Source organism: Hippopotamus amphibius, chromosome 5 (genome assembly GCF_030028045.1).
Source record: "Hippopotamus amphibius kiboko isolate mHipAmp2 chromosome 5, mHipAmp2.hap2, whole genome shotgun sequence".
NCBI classification, from domain to species: Eukaryota; Metazoa; Chordata; class Mammalia; order Artiodactyla; family Hippopotamidae; genus Hippopotamus; species Hippopotamus amphibius.
Window position 1 is genome coordinate 116,852,377 of NC_080190.1, and position 19,620 is coordinate 116,871,996.

The window sequence follows — 19,620 nt, forward strand, 5'->3', positions numbered from 1 at the left end:
GCGTCTTCTTTGCAACATGGGACTTCGAAGCCAAAAGGGGCTCACAACTGCTTTTTCCCTTGCACAAGAACTTTCACTTGGGGCCCAGCCAACGCTAGCAACTCTAGCTTGCTGGCAGGCCTGCTGGGAGGACCACCCCCCTTGAAGAAGAGCCACCCCCTGCTGCCTTGCAAGCAATGGGTTTCCTGGCCTGTATTCTTCTAATGGGGTTGGGATTGCTGTGGCCTCTGGTCAGCTTGTGTGTCTGCATAACTAAGAAGACATGCTAAAATATAATTATATATTATAACACATGAGATGATGAAAATATGTAACTGCTGTATGTTACATATGAAAGTTGAGAGTAAATCCTAAGAGTTAGCACAAGGAAAAATTTTTTTTCTATTTCTTTAATTTTGTATCTAGATGAGATCATGGATGTTCACTAAACTTATTGTGGTAAACCTTTCACGATGTATGCAAGTCAAATCATTATGCAGCACACCTTAAACTCACACAGTGCTGTATGTCAATTATATCTCAATAAAACTGGAAGAAAAGGAAAAAAAAAAACACACATTCTGGTAGGTATTACAGGTAAGCACTATAATCATTTCCATTGTTACAGAGGAAAGAGAAATTTAACTCTCCCCAGTCTCTCAACTAGCCAGTGGCAGGACCAGATTTGAGTGGGGACACTCTGATTGTGAAGTCTGGGCCTTGAACTACGTCTCCAGTCTGCTTTTATAGCGTTGACACTGGCATTTACTAGCTGTATGAACTTGGGCATGTCAAACTCCCTGATCCCTAGTTCCTTTTTTTTTAATTTAACTTTATTTTTTTGACCGCATGGCATGCAGGATCTTAGTTCCCTGACCAGGGGTCAAACCCATGCCCCCTGCAGTAGAAGCACAGAGTCTTAACCACTGGACCGCCAGAGAAGTCCCCCAGATCTCTAGTTTCTGAATCTTTAAAAAATATAAAGGTTTTTTAACTCCTAAATATGTATTCGAGGATTAGAAATAGTTACAGGAAGAAGCCAGTACAGAGCCTGCCCTAAGCACAGCTACCTGAAGGCAGCCACCCTGCCCTCCGGCTCCGCCTGCTTAACCCAGTGGGGATTCTCACCTGCAGCCGGGCAGCCTTCCGCAAAAACCAAAGGACACACAGTCAACCTACTCTGGGCTGAACAACCAAGAGACCTCCCTGCCTGTTCCTCTGTGCCTGGCCCCTCGCGTGACCCACTTTTTCAGACTCCTCATCTGTATCCCTTCATCCTTAGCCCAGCTGTCTAAATTCTGAATTAATTGGTAGTTTAGACTGTGTGCCTTTCAGTGGAACTGACTCTCAGGCCCTGTACTCATGTCCTTGCCAGACTCTGGCCCCTACAGGCAAACCCGCCTGCCTGCCGGCCCCTGCCTGACCCCAGGCTCTGCTTTGCCCTTGGAACAGAGTACATCAGAAATCACTGAAGTCGTGGATGAATGGATGAATGCCTTCGGTTTTCTGGTCAGGATTCCTGGCTCTGTGTCCACTCCCGCATCCCACTACGGCCCAGGAAATGCTGATAGTAAAGAAACATTCAAAAACACCTCGGAGAATATTTTTTAGGGAAAAACAAATAATTAAAGGAAACAACATGTGAGATCAAGAAAATATGAAAGAAACACATGTACGCAGGCTACCAAGCCTACCTTCCAAGAAAGCATTTAGGGAACGTAGTCAGTTTCCTTTTTCTGTCTTTGATCAGATTTCCTTGTTTGCACATCATTTTATAAAGTTTCTCACCCTGTTCAGAGATCATTACCCAGGTGTCTTGCTCCATTCCTAATTTTAAACCTATCAAAAATGAAACACAGGACAGGTAACTGAAAAAGTCTCTTCATTCATCCATGCCTTAGTTAAACATTCATTGCATGTCTACCATGTGCTGGGGGCTGTGAGAGCCTGTACAATAGGGCCCTGGTTGTTAAGAAGCTCGTGGGGTACCAGGGAGACAGTCAAGGCAAGATGCCCCGGCCATATGGCACCTTTGTGCAAATTCTGCCCCAGACACACACGGTTTGGCCAGTGGAGGAAGAGCAGCTGTATCTCAGACTCCATGGACCCCTTCTGTAGGACTAGAACAGCGCAGCTGGACAGGGTAGCCCTAGAGTCAGCCTTAGAGGGAAAACTGTGCTACAGCAGAGACATAATCAGAGTACTTCACCTCTATATGAGAAACGATAGGAAAAGTTTCACAGAAGGGCCGTGTTTGAATGCATGGGTATGAACAGGATTTCCAGAGAGAAAGTATTCACAAGGGCCATAAGGGAAACAGCATGGAGCCCTGGGTTTCAAGTGACAGGACAGGAGGTGGATGGAGGGGTGAGTTGGGTCCTTGCTTAACTGCAGTCTCCGTGTATTTCATTCCTTCGGTACTGGCAGAACATCTACATGTTTTAACCAGAGGGAAGGGGGAAGGCAGAGCAGTGCAGGAAAGAAAGTTTTGTTGCTTTGGAAACAAAGCTCAGAGGACAGTGCAGGGAAGAAACTGAAAGGGGGAGGGTTTAAAATGAGGGAGACAATTAGGAGGGACCCGCCAAAGTTCAGGCAAGTTCAAGTCTCTGTAAACAATAGCAGGTTATCAGAAGAAGATAAAGTTGAGAAATATTCAGGAGGTGGTATTGATAGGACACAGCAATGGGTTAAGTGTGGGCATGAAGGAGAGAGAAGAAATCAGGATGCCTTCCAGGCTGTTGACAGGAGAAATGAATGGTGATGCAGAGGCATCTTGGACAAAGGATTTCAGGTAAGGAGATGTCCAGCACTGAGCAGGTTGAGTTTGGATATTCAGGTGGAGTCCAGGGGTCAGCTGATTAAGTGAGCATGGAGCTCCAGAGAGATGACAAGGCCGGACAAAAAGACCGAGAACCTGGCAGTGAAGAGTGGAAGTTAATCTGATGGGAAGAGACAACATGGGCAAGGAAGTTTAGAGGCGACCAATGCCAAAGGTGAAGTCCTGGGAACACTGACAGTCAGTGGATGGGACTAATGAAGAACTGTGGCAGAAGAAGAAGAAATTCTTGGATTATTTTTACTCTTCTAGCTACTAAATTTCTTACTAAAGTTTTATTGTTTACAATGGAGAAGCTATTAATATTTGTCAGTAATAGCAAGTAATTCATTAAGAACAGAGCCTGTTAACATAAGCAGAGTTATAAAATGTGCTTTCTTTCTTTCTCTCTCTCTCTCTTTTTTTTTTTTTTTTTGGTTTTGTGGGTTTTTATATGCATAGCCATTCTAAAAAAAGTTAAGGTTTAACTTGATGAAAAATTCAATTTACCTTCTAAGTGATTTGTTATGCTATTTGAATTGACTGCTAGATTCAACAAAACTTAAAAAGCTAATTATGTATTCATGATCTTTGTTTAAATTTTTCTGTCTGGTTTTTCATCTAAGATCAATCAAAGCAGTAAGTATTTTTAAATGTTTTGGAGATACTTATAAAAATGTATACTATGAATGTTTTAATCAAGGTAGAAACTTTCTACACTCTTCAAGGGGAAATATCTAAAGATGGAAGAAAAAGGTCTTTGCGTTCCAAAATTTCATCAGCAATGAAATATTTTATATCTAGATCTCTGAGAAAAGGAGTAAATACTGTCACATTTCTCATCAATTATTTGGTAAAGAAAATAGGAGTTATACAAGCATTTCTATTTTCTAGCTGAATTACAGAAATATGAGTACTTGCAGATAAACTTCATACAACTGGGTATCACCAGACCAAATATTGTTTGCAAACCTTAATAAAAACACGAAGTGAATTTCAGCTAGGCCTCCTGTGTGAAAAAGCTCCTTACTGAGTTACATTACGTTACATTCAGTGGCATTGTAGCAATATTAAAAAGTTAATATTCACCCAAAGTGCCTTATTTTATTAGGATACTAAAATATTTGGCCTAGGAACCTTCAGAGTGCTGTTAAATATGCGGGGAACAACTGCTGCAGGCCCCACAACACTGCATGATATTACTAAAGCATGCTTCTTAAAGAAAAGCTCTACAATGATGCTTTAGAGATGGCAAGAAGAAAGTGCAAAGAAAACTGAACAAATTTTAAAGCGAGTGAAACTATTTGCTGTAAATTTAATGCCTTTGTGCCCCCCAAATCCACATGTGGAAACCCAATGCCCAATGTGATGGCATTAGGAGGGAGGGTCTTTGGGTGATTAGCTCATGAGGGTGGAGTCCTCATGAACAGGATTAGTGCCCTTATTAAGGAGACCCCAGAGAGCTCTTTCATCCCTTCCGCTAGGTGAGGACACAGTGAGAAGATGGCCATCCATGAACCAGGAAAGAGACCTCACCAAATACTGAATTTTGGCCTTCCCAGACTCCAGAACTGTGAGAAATAAATTTCTGTTTTTTACAAGCCACCCAGTCTAGGGTATTCTGTTACAGCAGCCTCAGTAGACTAAGACACTATTTAAAAGACACTGCTAGTCACAATACAATTATTTTGTTAACTATATAAAGTTTTCTTCTATTTCATTTCAGTAACAACATTGGAAGTGGTCAAAAAGTATTTCAACAATGTTCATTGCAGCACTATTTACAATAGCCAGGACATGGAAGCAACCTAAATGCCCAGCAACAGATGAATGGATAAAGAAGATGTGGCACATATATACAATGGAATATTACTCAGCCATAAAAAGGAATGAAACTGAGCTATTTGTAATGAGGTGGATAGACCTAGAGACTGTGATACAGAGCGAAGTAAGCCAGAAAGAGAAAAACAAATACAATATGCTAACTCATATATATGGAATCTAAAAAAAATGGTACTGATGAACCCAGTGGCAGGGCAAGAATAAAGATGCAGATGTAGAGAACAGACTTGAGGACATGGGGTTGGAAGGGGGCGAAGGGGAAGCTGGGACGAAGTGAGAGAGTAGCACTGACATATATACACTACCACATGTAAAAGAGATAGCTAGTAGGAAGTTGCTGCATAACATAGGGAGATAAACTCGATGATGGGTGATGACTTAGAGGGCCAGGATAGGGAGAGTGGGAGGGAGTTGCAGCAGGGAGGGGATATGGGGATATATGTATAAATACAGCTGATTCACTTTGCTGTACAGCAAAAACTGGCACAAGAGTGTAAAGCAATTATATTCTGATAAAGAGCTCAAAAAAATAAAAAAAATAAAAATATTATTAAAAAAAAAAGTATTTCAGCATGGGCTTACATCCCATAGTTAATCTAAGTGAATATCAGACATTGTCTGCTTTTGCATAACTTTTGCCCATTTTCTGCTTTCTTGTTAAATTCGAGCCTTCACAAAGCATAATAATTCCCAACTCATACACCCACCTTTCCGTCGTTCTCTTTCTTTCAAAATAGCTTCAAACCATTCATGTTTCTCCTCAGGTGTTTTTGCCATACACACAAACCATTTATTTTTGGCCGTGTTGTGTATCTTCCATCCATTAACAACAATGTGTCCACTGCTGTGGAAGTCAGCTGAAAATTAACAGGTAAAGGTCAATGAACAGATATAACATATATTAGGCCAACGCAATCATTCAAAAAAGTTCCAAAACCACTGAATTCTTCAAAATACCTTTGCTTTATATATGTGTATTGAAGACCATAAAATTTTTTTAAATTGAAGTGTTTATATATTAAATGCAGCCAGACCTCAATAAAGAAACAATTCTAACTCACAGCAATTAACATGTTACAAGAAATTAAACACCCAAACTCATAACATTCCTTTTCTCTATGTCCAAAACTATTGTTCAAGTTCCTACAGCAATAAAACTTTTAAAGAATTTTCATCTCAGTAATCAAATATTCATTTTGTCTTTCTAATATTCCTTTGAAATACTATTCTAGGTTTCAGGGATAAACTGTATCCCCCTCCCAAAAGAACAATTTTTGATTTTGATTATTTAATAAACCACATGATATGAATCAGAACAAATGGATTGGACACACTAACAGTGCACTCACCTAAGATGAAATAAATGGAAAGGCACAAATGCCAACCCAGAATTAGGGTGAGTGCCTGAAAGCTGCATCATTCCACAGGCTTGGCATAAAGAAACTCACCAAAAAATTCTTTGAGTGTGAATTCACATTTAATTGTCTTTTTCTAGATCTCATCATGATTTTGGCTAAACTGACAACCTGGATTTGAAAACGTCATCAGCAAACCCTATTTAGCAGCTCCCTACCGAAAGGCAGGTAGAGAATACTGACGTTACTTGCAATGAGCTTTTACTGGCATGACAGCATGCAAAGCAAAGATTGCAAGGCAGAAACACGTAATGATAAATGCCTGAATCACCATCTGCATCGATTAAAGTGACATCTTTCATTGTCTCCCCCGAGAGACACTAAGAAGTGATGGTGGATTACAGCAGGTGAGCCCCGAGCATGAAAGGAAGTTTAGAGAAATGACCTTGCAGCACTACACCTGTTTTTGTCTTTGTTTCTTTTTTTAAAATTTTATTTATTTATTTACTTACTTATTTACTTATTCACTTATTTATTGGCTGTGTTGGGTCTTCATTGCTGCGTGTGGGCTTTCTCTAGCTGAGGAGAGTGGGGTCTACTCTTCGATGTGGTACGTGGGCTTCTCATTGCAGTGGCTTCTCTTGTTGTGGAGCACGGGCTCTAGGCACGCAGGCTTCGGTAGTTGTGGCACACGGGCTCAATAGCTGTGGCTCGCAGGCTCTAGAGCACCGGCTCAGTAGTTGTGGCACATGGGCTTAGTAGCTCCACGGAATGTGGGTGGGGTCCTCCCGGACCAGGGCTCAAATCTGTGTCCCCTGCATTGGCAGGCGGACTCCCAACCACTGAGTCACCAGGGAAGCCCCTGTTTGTTTCTTCTGATCTATTTTATTTGCTAAGTTCTGAGTAGAGGAAGAGATGGTTTGGTACTCATTCTCCCAAAATCTGGTTCTCATAAGTCTTTTTAGCTCCAAAATCACCATAAATTATGCGTGACAGAATGACTATTCCAAAAATGCACTATCAAGTGATTCTGTGTAGGTGGTGGGGGGTCCTTAAAAAATTCCAGGTTATATTTGAGCCGGGATAGGATTATATTAGATATTAGTCTGTAATATGTTAGATATTCTTCTAACCATAATCTCATGAATACTCAATAACAATTTCTGACAATACAGAGATTTAACCTGGCAGAGGATTTTTCCTTATAAAGAAATTACCATCTCCTTTTAAAAGGAATTTTTGTACTTTTCTTCTTACCTTCACATCTTATACAAAGTAGCAGAACCTCATAATACACATCAGATAAGCATCATTGGACTTAGTAAGGTAGTAAAAATTATTAGTTCCTAATTAGACCACAATCCCTCCTTAATATCTATAAAAATAACCAATTGAGAATTGGTGATAAATCGGTGGAAAAAAAGATCAAATTGTTCATGTTTCCACACCCTCCTCCCACAAACTGTCACCTCACAAGGCCAGTATCACAAACAAGAACAAGCTCTTCAGATTCTCTACCCTCTTCCAAAACCAGGCTAAGGTTGCTAAGTGAACCGTAGCACCACAGCTGAAAAGATCCCACACTCCCACTAGTGTTATTACGCCTTTACCATACTCTAGATAAAGAAACCACAAGAGCCACGTGCAGCCTGCAGTAATGAAACATTACTTTAAAATGAGCATAATGTATTCCGCCCACAGAACCTAGGGGAACTCAAGTTCACGGGCTTAACTCACCAGAGTGATGCTCCTGACCTTGCAGAGTATGTGCCCTGGGTCAGCCGCCTCTGTAACCTTCCTTCCCTCCCAGGATTACCTGAGCCTGGCACAGCCGTCTTCACACCCTGACGACTTTTCCTCAAATATTCTTCATCAGTAGCCGTTTCTTAGCTCAAAAGCCTTCGGTAGCTGACCACTGAGTCAAGACCACACATGTAGGCTGGCTTTAGAGACTCCCTAGACTGACCCCGCCCTATCAGCCAATGCCATTTCCCACTACATTCCAGTGTGTTCCCATGGCTCTCCTTGTCTGCTGCTCTCCTTCCTGTCCTGTAAACACTCATGTGTCCCCCAGGCCAAGGCTCTCAAGCTATCCTGCTCTACTCTCGGCCTCATGGACTCTTATTGCTCTTTAACGTGTACCCGCATCTTCCAAAAAGCCCTGCCTGACCACTCCAGCCTGTGCATTCAAACTTCCCTTGGAAATTGTACAACTGAAGTCAGAACCAGCATGTGACTGCACGTGGCTATTGTTTCATGTACAGAGAGCAGGATCACTAGCTGACTATAAAATCTACTATCTCAAATAACAGATTGACTGCTGTATCAATTCAATGTTTGGAAAGAACAGCTGTGTCACCTAGTAATTTACAGTGAAAGGATAATGTTCCTTTTTAACGTTTATGTGCTAGCTATTTTCTATCATGCCCATTTAAAAAAATATAAACAATTTAAACCATACATACACACGTGTCTGTATATATAGATATACATGCAGACACATATGTAATACATACAACAGACGTGAAAATGTAGTTTAAGTATTTTGTAACAATATCATAGTTACTAAATCATCAATGTTATACAAAATAAGCAATTTATTTTTATTTATTTCAAAAGACTTAGTGATACATAAATAGCTTCATAATTGTAATCACAGTACCTATCTCAATATCTTCATTTTACAGAATAAGAATTAAACTTATCAACAAAGAACACCCTCATTAAAGATGACAGAAAAGTCCAACGATGCTTTTCCTTAGTAGGAATTTTAAGTTATTTTTTGAATGAAAGAACAAATAACCTATTCATTGTTGGCAAACACAGAAATTTGTAAGTTTCAATGGATCTAAAATACTACTTTTATAGAAAGGGTCAAAAAGAAATAGAATTAAAATTGTCATTCATTAAGCGTGGAATATCCAAGTTCAATAGTCTCTAGTCACTTTTTTTTTTTTTTTTTTTTTTTTTTCAAAAAAAGAGAAAAAATCCAAGGGGCAGCCCTGAACAAGTCACTAATTATTTTGAAGTTACCCAGTCTGCAAATCCTTACTCTTAATTCTGCAAAGTTTTATACAAGGAGATGGGGTTTTTCCAAAACTGATACAACTAATCATAAATGTCACAGGATACTCTGGTATCCTTTCAATAACTTGCAATTTAATAAAATGGACAGTAGTCGAGTATTGTATAGTTAGGCTAGAAAACAGAAGAAACTGCTAGAATATAGTATTCAAAACATCAAGAAATTGGTGTCTAAATAATGTATTTAACCTGCATTCTGGTGATCAACAGTAGGAATGTGTAAATTTCTAAGAGAAATTTTTAAAATTACAATATACTCACATTATAAACATTTAATGTTGAGAAAATTATTTTTTGAAATAAATGTTTGATTTTGTCAAATAATAAAAGAAAAATTTCTGGCATCTAAAATCATATATGACATTATTTATGGGGAAAAAAGGTTTCTAATTTTTCTTTTTAAAACTCTAAGAAGTAGCTCCTCCATTGACCTTTTTAAATTCCCAAAAACACTGCCTCAAATTAATAACACTGAAAATTTAATTGTATCAGAAAAGAACTATTATATTCACAGTACTCTTTTCAACATTGTAAAGTTATGCCACTTTTTAATTAAGAATGTATTAAACCCAGCTTATGAAACAATACTAGTTGTTAAGGTAACTATGGTTTATCTGTTCAGTTGACTGTTAGGCAACAATAAAACTATGTTTATTTGATGACAAGACATGAAGATAAGAGGACTATCGGGACTTCCCTGATGGTCCAGTGGTAAAGAATCTGCCTTCCAATGAAGGAGACACGGGTTCGATCCCTGGTCAGGGAACTAAGATCCCACATGCCGTGGGGCAACTAAGCCCGCGAGCCGCAACTACTGAGCCTTGTGCACCCTGGAGCCTGTGCACCACAACTAGAGATGAGAAAACCCACACACCACAACTAGAGAGAAGCCCATGCACCACAACAAAGAGCTCTCACCACAACGAGAGATCCTGCATGCCTCCACTACTACCCAACACAGCCAAAAAAAATAAAATAAAAAAATAATTTTTTTAAAAAGAGAGGACTATCAATAAGATAATGCTTTTATTTAAATGGAAAAGGATACCAAATTATTTTATTTAGCTAGTTAGTTAGTTATTGGCTGTGTGGGGTCTCCATTGCAGCGAGTGGAGGTCACTCTTGGTTGCGGTGTGCAGGCTTCTCATTGCAGTGGCTTCTCTTGTGCAGCACAGGCTCTAGGCGCACGGGCTTCAGTAATTGTGGCACTCAGGCTCTAGTAGTTGTGGCACATGGGCATGTGGGATCTTCCCGGACCGGGGATTGAATCCATGTCCCCTGCATTGGCAGGCAGATTCTTAACCACTGCACCACCAGGGACGTCCCAGGGATACAAAATTATAAAGTTCATGTTTTTAAGTATTTTTTTTTACCTATGCACCAGAGGAAGTTGAAGAAATTTATTTTTAATTTTCTCATTTATTTGTCTTTGGTTGATAAGATTATCTACCATTTTTCACCTATTTTTCTGCAGTTTCCAATTTTTTAAGAAGCAAACTTTAGTCTTATAAAAACAATGTATTCAGTACCTTATATACATTCACATATTTATATTAAAAATGACAGCTGAACCTTTTCTTTAAAATATCTATTCACTTTTCAAGAACACTTTAAAGAATTTCCATCTTATCCAATTCAAATTCGACTACTGTATTGCAATCTATGGTTTGCCCAACACAGCACTACAGACCACATTTTCTAGAGGTCAAACATTCTTGCCCTCTGTCCAACCACACAAATAAACTAGTTGTCAAGAGAGAATACAAATGATCTGGTGCTACTTTTTCAATGGCTTTCCAAGCCTGTACCATGAAAATTAATTCTAGGAGGTTCAATGCTTTCCTATGATAGCTCTTAAGCTGGATGCTTTTAGTAGTGTCACGATCAAGCTAATATGCCCATTTTGGACATTACTACTACTTGATGACACTCCCAGCTATTTTTGTATCTCTGTGTTTAATGCTAGTGTTTAACATGTTTCAGCCGAATGTAATTTTGCATTTTATGAGTCCTCTTCTCCCTTATCTTCCCTTTCTCCACTGACTGTTCTACCTAACAAAATATTTCTAAGCTCAAATTCACTGCAGATGAATTATTCAAGTGAAGAGTCTGTCTTACAAGGGAGTTTATTATTAGCATTCCATTTTAAATCTACCAATCACTTACCTGTGCCGTCATCCACATTCTCCACTTCCATCACCTCCGTATTGATCCGGCCACGAAAAAGGTACCGATGTCCATCGGTGGATGCTTTGCTATTCTTCAACCGTCTTACAATTGAATGAAATCACAAAAACTTTGTTACTAAACTTAATGCAAAAGAGTGTTGAAGCAATAATTCTTTGAAAAAGAGATACCAATTCAGTCAACAATATCAAATGTTAGCCTCTTGATGTTTTTGACTTGTGTCCTCCCATTAATAACAGCACGAATTGCTCTACAAGATGTGACTCGTGTTAGTTTTTTTTTTCTAAATAAACTGAAGCTCTGGGATAAGGACAACATACAGAGGAAGGGTGAATATGTGCTTTTGCTCAATATATGACATCAAAGATGCCCCAACTCTGACAGACACTAAAAGTTGGTTATGTACAATTTCATTTGATTTCTTTCACCTTCATTTCTCATTTTTCAGTAACTAGCTGGTAATTCCCATTTTTTCAATCCCTGGTAAAATTCAGTTAATACTTATGATCCTTCTTCAAAGAAATTTGACTATGCTGGAGGTTTTTAAGCATTATCTAGCTGTAAAATATTTCCCCCATATTGTTTTTATGATATGGTAACAGTATACTTGATGAATAAGTCTCTCAATACATATCCTTCATAAAGGTCTTATTTATCTTTAAAATAGTGCAAACCATTTCCAGATTTTGTGTATAGTATGGCTAGTACTGGCCTTTAATCTTAAAAACCACGCAAGATAAAGTAAAAAAAAAAAAATCCAGGTTTACAGACGAACATTTGTAATAATGAAGTAGGCAGTTATGCATATTTATACTTGAATCATGCAGGGGAGACTGCTTTTAAAACTGGGTTTTTTAAATATATTAAGGAGGAAAAATCCTAAGAAATAATTCAAGAAGATTAAGTAATACCTCGTCATTCAGGAGACTTCAGTTGAACTGAACTATTCAATCTGACTCATTGACAAAAGCCTGCTAAAAATTGAATATACCGAAATAATTATTAATGTATCATGTTATAGAGACACACCAAGAAAAAGTTAATAAGTCAAGTGCACTAGTGCAGAGCTCCCTTCCCTCCTCTCCTTTGTATCTGACACCTGCCTTGGCGTGGAAGTTTGGCAGTGGGGGGAGGAGGGAGCAGGTGCAGTGATGGGTCTCAAGGTGCTACCACACTCCCTGAGCTCCTTTCAAAAAGAGAGCACATTCTGGCTTATATGTCCTAACCCCTCATCAAAACTTCACTACCTGCCCCACCAAAAAAAAAAAAAACTTCACTACCCTTCATCACCACTAAAGAAAACTAAATTGATTAATTAATCTGACTGAGGGTCTGCCAGCCCCAGGACTTCACCATCCTGTACACCCATGTTCATTTTGAAAACGATCTCAAAATGTCCTTTTTTAGAAAGCCGAATATATGCTTTAAATTAAGAATTCAGGCCAGGTAGCTATGAAAGTTGGCGTCATTGGAGCAGACTAACGTGCAGGCAACGGCATAGTCTCTCAGGGAGGAAACAGTGTCATGGTGCCTTGCAGAAAAGAATTTCTTATACGTTGGTACATCATACTTAAGATCAATCATATTTTTAAAAGCTTAATATCCTCAAGAACAGTTTTAGTCACAGGCAAATAATTACGGCATATTTATATGTATATGTATATTTTAATATTATTATAAATTTATATACATGTGTATACACACACACACACACACACACACACACACACACACACACATATATAGAATCTATCTTTGGGTCCCTTCAGAAAATGACCCTACTGAAGTATAAAAATGAAAAACCTTTGGTTTCAAAATAGTTTTGCTCTATATTGTAGCACTGAGTATTTGCATAACTTGATTCTGTGACTTCCCTCCTGATGCGTTTTAATGGTCACCAGGATACATGTATAGTAATATCACAATAGCAGATAAACTGGAAGCAACACTAAAGTCTATTGATAGGAGAATGAATCATTAAATTGTGATATATTCAACCAATGAAATCTTTTTTTTTTTTTTTTTTTTGCCACACCGTGCAGCATATGAGATCTTAGTTCCCCAACCAGGGATGGAAATTGTGCCCCCTGCATTGGAAGGCAGAGTCTTACCCACTGGACTGCCAGGGAACTCCCTCAACCAATGAAATCTTGGTTAAATGAATAACTTATTGCCACACAGGGATATATAGTTTAGAAACCATGTTGTATACAAAATGTAAATTGCAGAAGACTATATACACTGTGATATTATCTTATAAAGATTATAAATAAGCCAAAGGAGGAAATATCATGTTATATGTACCTATTATTGCACAATAATTTGTTTTTAAACTAGTTTCTCCTAAGATGAACACCATCAGAAGTACCCAGAGCTGGGGTGCCTAATCCAGCACCCTGCTCTTTAAAGAATGTTACCTGTAGAATATTCTAGTCACTGGTCCCCGGTTCCCAGAATGACAAAATTATGGAAGTTTAGAAAAGGTTCAGTTTACTCAATTTTCTGAAGGACTGTTAGAGCTTAGAAAGTATATGGTAACAGAGATGAAGTATTCTGAAATGAACAGAACAGATGGTATATTCACACCACTCCAATTCAGGCAGGGAATGGACATATAGATTTATTTAGTGATTTCCATTTTTAATCACTATGTATTCAGTCCACATTATACATACTTTAAGGTTATTTGCTAAACAGCATGATTTTAATTTTGTAAAACTTTTCTTACTGTTTATTTAACATTTACAGCTATGAGACCACGAATGCTCACATCATTTGTACACTGTTAATTTCGCAAAAGCTTTGGCCTTGGGGGCACGCATATATACAAGAATGAGACCAACTCTAATGAAAAAAAGATCTCATTCTCAAACAGATGCCTTTAATAATCGCACCTAGATGGATGTGTTAATGAATTTGATGGGGAATCGTTTCACAATGTATACTTATATCAAATCATCACATTGTACACTTAATCTTAAAATTTTGTCAATTATACCTCACTAAAGTTGGGGAAAAAATAATTGCACCTAAACAACTTGAATCACCTTATAATTTTTTAAAGAGTTTCATACAGATAGAATTAACAGTTTCTTCTAGATCTTCCTAAAGCCATTTTCCACTAATCCCAATCTCGCTACCAAACACAAAGAATTTAGAAGAGCATACTACAAGAAATACACAGGTTCACTTTCACAAATTGTAAAACAGAATTTTTTTAAAAAGCCCATTAAAATGGAGAGACAACAATTTAATTAACTCTTGGCTCTAATCCTAACCTGTTCCTTTTCTCCAAGGGGCAAGGAGAAGAGGCTGACAGCATGTGGAAGTTTACTGATGAGGTGATGAGTTCCCGGGAGCAAAGAGTAAAGGTTGAATCTGTGCGATGGATGAACAGTTTCTGAACTATTACCTATCTATACTCTTACCTGTGTTTTCTTTTGCAATACACCAAAAGGTTATCAAAAAGAAAAAACACCCGTTCTTGAATATTTCCGGAAGAAATTTTCAATAAGACTCCACACATTAACATTTCAGTACAGGTGTCGGTAATGTTGGACCCCTAAGTCAGGAAAAATGGAGAAAGTAATGTCATTACTTAACAGAAACTTTCATGTGTAATTCTTTTTTCTCCTTAAAAGTAGTTTTTTACTTTAAGATGCAATATATGGACAGCATAAAAGTTCAAATAGTATAAATATTTACACACTGAACATAGGTCTCCTTCCTTCCCAGTCTCCTCCTGGTCAGAATCACTACATACAGCTACTCTTAAGAGATTCTGTGTCTCCTTTTAGCTATTTTATATATGTATGCATACACAGCATATATGACACATTTTACCTTTGTTCTCTAAAAAGGAGATGATTTCAAACTAACTCGTAACATTAATGTCCCTAATCTTTTCCTCCTCCTCCTCTCTTTCTCTGGTCTGGGAAAAGAGCTCCATGAACAGATAGCAAAGTACGTGAAATTCTCTAAATGTTTGGCAGATCTCAATTTATATACAGTCAACCCTCCGTATCCATGGGGGATCACTTCCAAGACCCACAAAGATACCAAAATCTGAAGATGATCAAGTCACTTAAGTAAAATGGCATATTTGTATATAACCTATGTCCAACTTCCCATATATTTTAAATAATCTCAAGATTACTTCTAAGACCTAATACAATGTAAATGCTATGTAAATAGTCACAAATACAATGTAAATGCTACCAATAGTTGCTGGTGAAAGTTTCGTTTTTGGAAACTTTCTGGAATTTTTTTTCCAGAATATTTTCAATCTGAAGTTGGCTTAATCTGCAGATGTGGAACCTGCAACACAGAGAGCCAACTGTATCCTCTTCTAGGATGGAGAGGAAGAAAAAACTAAGAAATAAAAGGGGGAAAAAATCTATTTAAAGAGAGCAAACTTTCTTAGACCCTTTCACCACAGTTATTAAAAGTTGCACTGGCACACTCGTTACATAAACCACTACTGAGTGCCCACTGAGCTCATATGATTAGTGACAAAACTGATTCTTAACACAAGTGCTAACCATTGAGAGGAACCACAACAGGAAAGGAGCCTGGGCCCCTGAATCATCAACAAAGGAAAATTGCCCACAGAGCAGAACACACACATCAGGTTGTTGTGTGACCTGATCATAAACATACATTTTGAGCCATTATAAATGTTGTAGGCTATTTGTTTCAACAACCTAGACTAGCGTAACTACTGCCCTGAGTCATTGAGTTGGACCAAAAAAGAAAGGACGTTTTCAGCAGAGATCTGTTAAGTGTGCTCTGCAAGAATACTTCTGTTTTTTGGGTTTTGGTTTGGTTTGGTTTAGTTTAGTTATGACCATGGCAATTTTATTTTTGATGAAGTGTTTAGGAAAGTTACTGCTCAAATCCAGTTACATTTCTTTTATCTTCCTAACATGCTATTAGACTCTATAAGTTTTATCTTACAACATACACTTAATATATAAATTGAATAAATGTATAACATATATAGTTTCATAGTGATTTTTGTTTTTGCTGACTGTAAATGTTTTATAACAATGTAAAATTTCAAGAAGTAGAGAGTGTATAAAATGTGGATAATTTCATCCCTCAGATAAAACTACTGTTAAAATTTGGATAATAATCTTTTAGACTTTTTAAAAACAAACACATATATTCAAACACATATATACATGTATTGAATACATAAGCATACACATGCCTGATTGTTCATCTGTTTGTTTACTTTGACTATGGGACCATTCTAGTCTAAAAACTTGCTTTTTCATTTAGTATAGGTTGGTTATTAAGAATACTTCTGTTCTAAATATGTCTGATCTCTGGGGACAGATTTCTGATTCTTTTTAAACTTAATGCTTTAATTTAAATTTTTGATATTTAAAATTGAGAACATTAATGTTAATTTCATATTTCCACAATAACAATGGATATAGTTTTATGATCAATTACAAAAAATTTAAACTAAAATGATAACTTGTATAGCTGTAATAAGAAACTTCCCAAAAGGAAAGCTAATTAAGACAGCGTTATTGTGTTAATCTGCGTATCTATACTACAAACACATTCTAAATTTTAAATACTTCCCTCTTGTCTTTCCTTTCATCATAAGGGTAGATACAGAAATGGAAATCTGTCAAACATTTACACAATTTCATATACTTTGTCAGGTGATAATTACGCAAAAACTGTCATCAAATACAAATAAAATTCCCAATTGCAGTGGCAACGATTTCTGATTTACAGTGAATACCATCCTTCCCTTAGAAAAAAAATTAAAACACAATAGTATTAAAAACATAAAAATGTAAAAAAAAAAAAAAAGGAAACCACATCGATTCTTCCTCTGATGTGAGAATTTATTGTAAAATGGTAACCACAAGAAAGTAACCATGCTTGTTTTGCCAAAGCAGAAATATTGCCAAACGAGTTGCGGGTATCACTTAACTACAACTTGAGAAAGAACATCTGAATCACTCTCTTAGACGATGCAGTGTATTACAGTCCATCAGTGCACTTGGGTGATCCTGTTCATTCCACTGACACCTGCCATTTTACTTCCGCTGTCATAGTCAAAGCCCTGTACTATAGTTCATAAGCGGATTACTGTCAGATGTTTTATCTGGCAGTAAAACAAGTAGGGGTGGGGTCAAGTGGCGCCGTCTGAGTAAAAAACCATGGCTGTGGATCCAAATAAGTGCAAACGAACATAGTCATACATTTGGAACAAGGGTGTTGGTGTGACCCATGAAATGGAGAATCAGGGACCCCAGGGCCTAATCTCAACAGATAGAAATATTCTCTATTAACTACATGTGCGTCTACACCATATAGAGAGAACTATACGGCATGCATTAACATGTTTTTAAGCTCTTTATTGGAATATAATCGCTTTACACTGTTGTGCCAGTTTTTGCTGCACAACAAAGTGAATCAGCTGTATTTATACATATATCCCCATATCCCCTTCCTCTCATGACTCCTACCAACCCTCCCTATCCCAGCCTCTAAGTCATCACCCAGCATCAAGTTGATCTCCCTATGTTACGCAGCAGCTTCCCACTAGCTATCTATTTTACAGTTGGTAGTGTAAATATGTCAATGCTACTCTCTCACTTCGTCCCAGCTTCCCCTTCACTCCCCCCCGCTTCCCCCATGTCCTCAAGTCCATTCTCTACATCTGCATCTTTATTCTTGCCCTGTCACTGGGTTCATCAGTACCGTTTTTTTTAGATTCCATATATATGAGTTAGCATATTGTATTTGTTTTTCTCTTTCTGGCTTACTTTGCTCTGTATGACAGTCTTTAGGTCTAACCACCTCACTACAAATAACTCAGTTTCATTCCTTTTTATGGCTGAGTAATATTCCATTGTATATATATGCCACATCTTCTTTATCCATTCATCTGTTGATGGGCACTGAGGTTGCTTCCATGTCCTGGCTATTGTAAATAGTGCTGCAATGAACACTGTGGTACATGTTTATTTTTGGATTATGGTTTTCTCTGGGTATATGCCCAGTAGTGGGATTGCTGGGTCATATGGTAGTTCTATTTTTAGTCTCATAAGGAACCTCAAAACTGTTTTCCATAGTGGCTGTACCAACTTACATTCCCACCAACAGTGCAGGAGGGTTCCCTTTTCTCCGCAGCCTCTCCAGCATTTATTGTTTCTAGATTTTTTGATGATGGCCATTCTGACTGGTGTGAGGTGATACCTCATTGTGGCTTTGACTTGCATTTCTCTGATGATTAGTGATGTTGAGCATCTTTTCATGTGTTTGTTGGAGCATGTCTTGTTTGGAGAAATGTCTATCTAGGTCTTCCGCCCATTTGTGGATTGGGTTACTTGCTTTTTCGGTATTAAGCTGCATGAGCTGCTTGTATATTTTGGAGATTAATCCTTTGTCAGTTGCTTCATTGGCAAATATTTTCTCCCATTCTGAGGGTTGTCTTCTTGTCTTGTTTATGGTTTCTTTTGCTGTGCAAAAGCTTTTAAGTTTCATTAGGTCCCATTTGTTTATTTTTTATTTTAATTCCATTATTCTAGGAGGTGGGTCAAAAAGGATCTTGCTTTTTTGATCCATGTCATAGAGTGTTCTGCCTATGTTTTCCTCTAAGAGTTTTAAAAATATGGAATGCTTCACGAATTTGCGTGTCATCCTTGCACAGGGGCCATGCTAATCTTCTCCGTATCGTTTCAATTTTAGTATATGTGTTGCCAAAGTAAGCACAACCACATTGATCCTTGCACAAGGGACCTACAGAACCCTATGGAAAGTGCTTTATTAGTAGCAATGTCACAAAAGGAACAAAACACTTCACCTTAGACTATTCTATACAGTAGCTCATAAGTGCCAAGGCAGGAAAATAATTCATTACATTATAAAGGGTTCCTGCAAATAGTATGCTAATTTTCGTATTAACCAGTCTTCCAAATAAGTTCCCCAAATTAAATATGTAGGTATTTATCTACAGATGTATTCCTAAATGAAAGAAATACTAACAACATATTTTGTGACTTGTTCATGGTTATTATCTTCATTAGTAAATATAAGGAGAATTTAATGTGAATCTGAGCTCACTCTAATGGCTAGAGGCCATTTATTCCATTCTCTAACACAGCCTCAGGGGAGATACTGTCCAAGAAGAACTCATGAGACCAACGTGCAAAATAGAAAGTGGATATAGTATTCTTGATGATAACCAATATACATGCTGAATGGTCCCATGCATATGGCCAACACAATCTCCCTTTGTAAACTTAACCTATTTGGAAAGCCAAACATAATCAGAAAGGATCTTGGTGAGCTGGATTTAAGGGACATTTGTAAGCACTGCGCTAGGAG

General features: G+C 37.8%; 1 protein-coding gene and 1 non-coding gene across 2 annotated transcripts in view; both read right to left on the reverse strand.

Moving 5' to 3' along the window:
- Positions 1-19,620, reverse strand: part of PREX2 (phosphatidylinositol-3,4,5-trisphosphate dependent Rac exchange factor 2) — a 281,055-nt gene that overhangs the window by 162,694 nt on the left and 98,741 nt on the right. Inside the window, exons 7-10 of the mRNA XM_057736322.1 lie at positions 14,691-14,824; positions 11,242-11,345; positions 5,344-5,493; positions 1,674-1,818 (exon numbers count right to left, since the gene is read on the reverse strand). Of these exons, the coding sequence (XP_057592305.1) occupies positions 1,674-1,818; positions 5,344-5,493; positions 11,242-11,345; positions 14,691-14,824 (533 nt within the window). The remainder of the gene's footprint in view (positions 1-1,673; positions 1,819-5,343; positions 5,494-11,241; positions 11,346-14,690; positions 14,825-19,620) is intronic.
- On the reverse strand, positions 18,899-19,005 carry LOC130854647 (U6 spliceosomal RNA). The gene has a single exon (XR_009054096.1). It is a non-coding gene; the product is annotated as a U6 spliceosomal RNA (small nuclear RNA).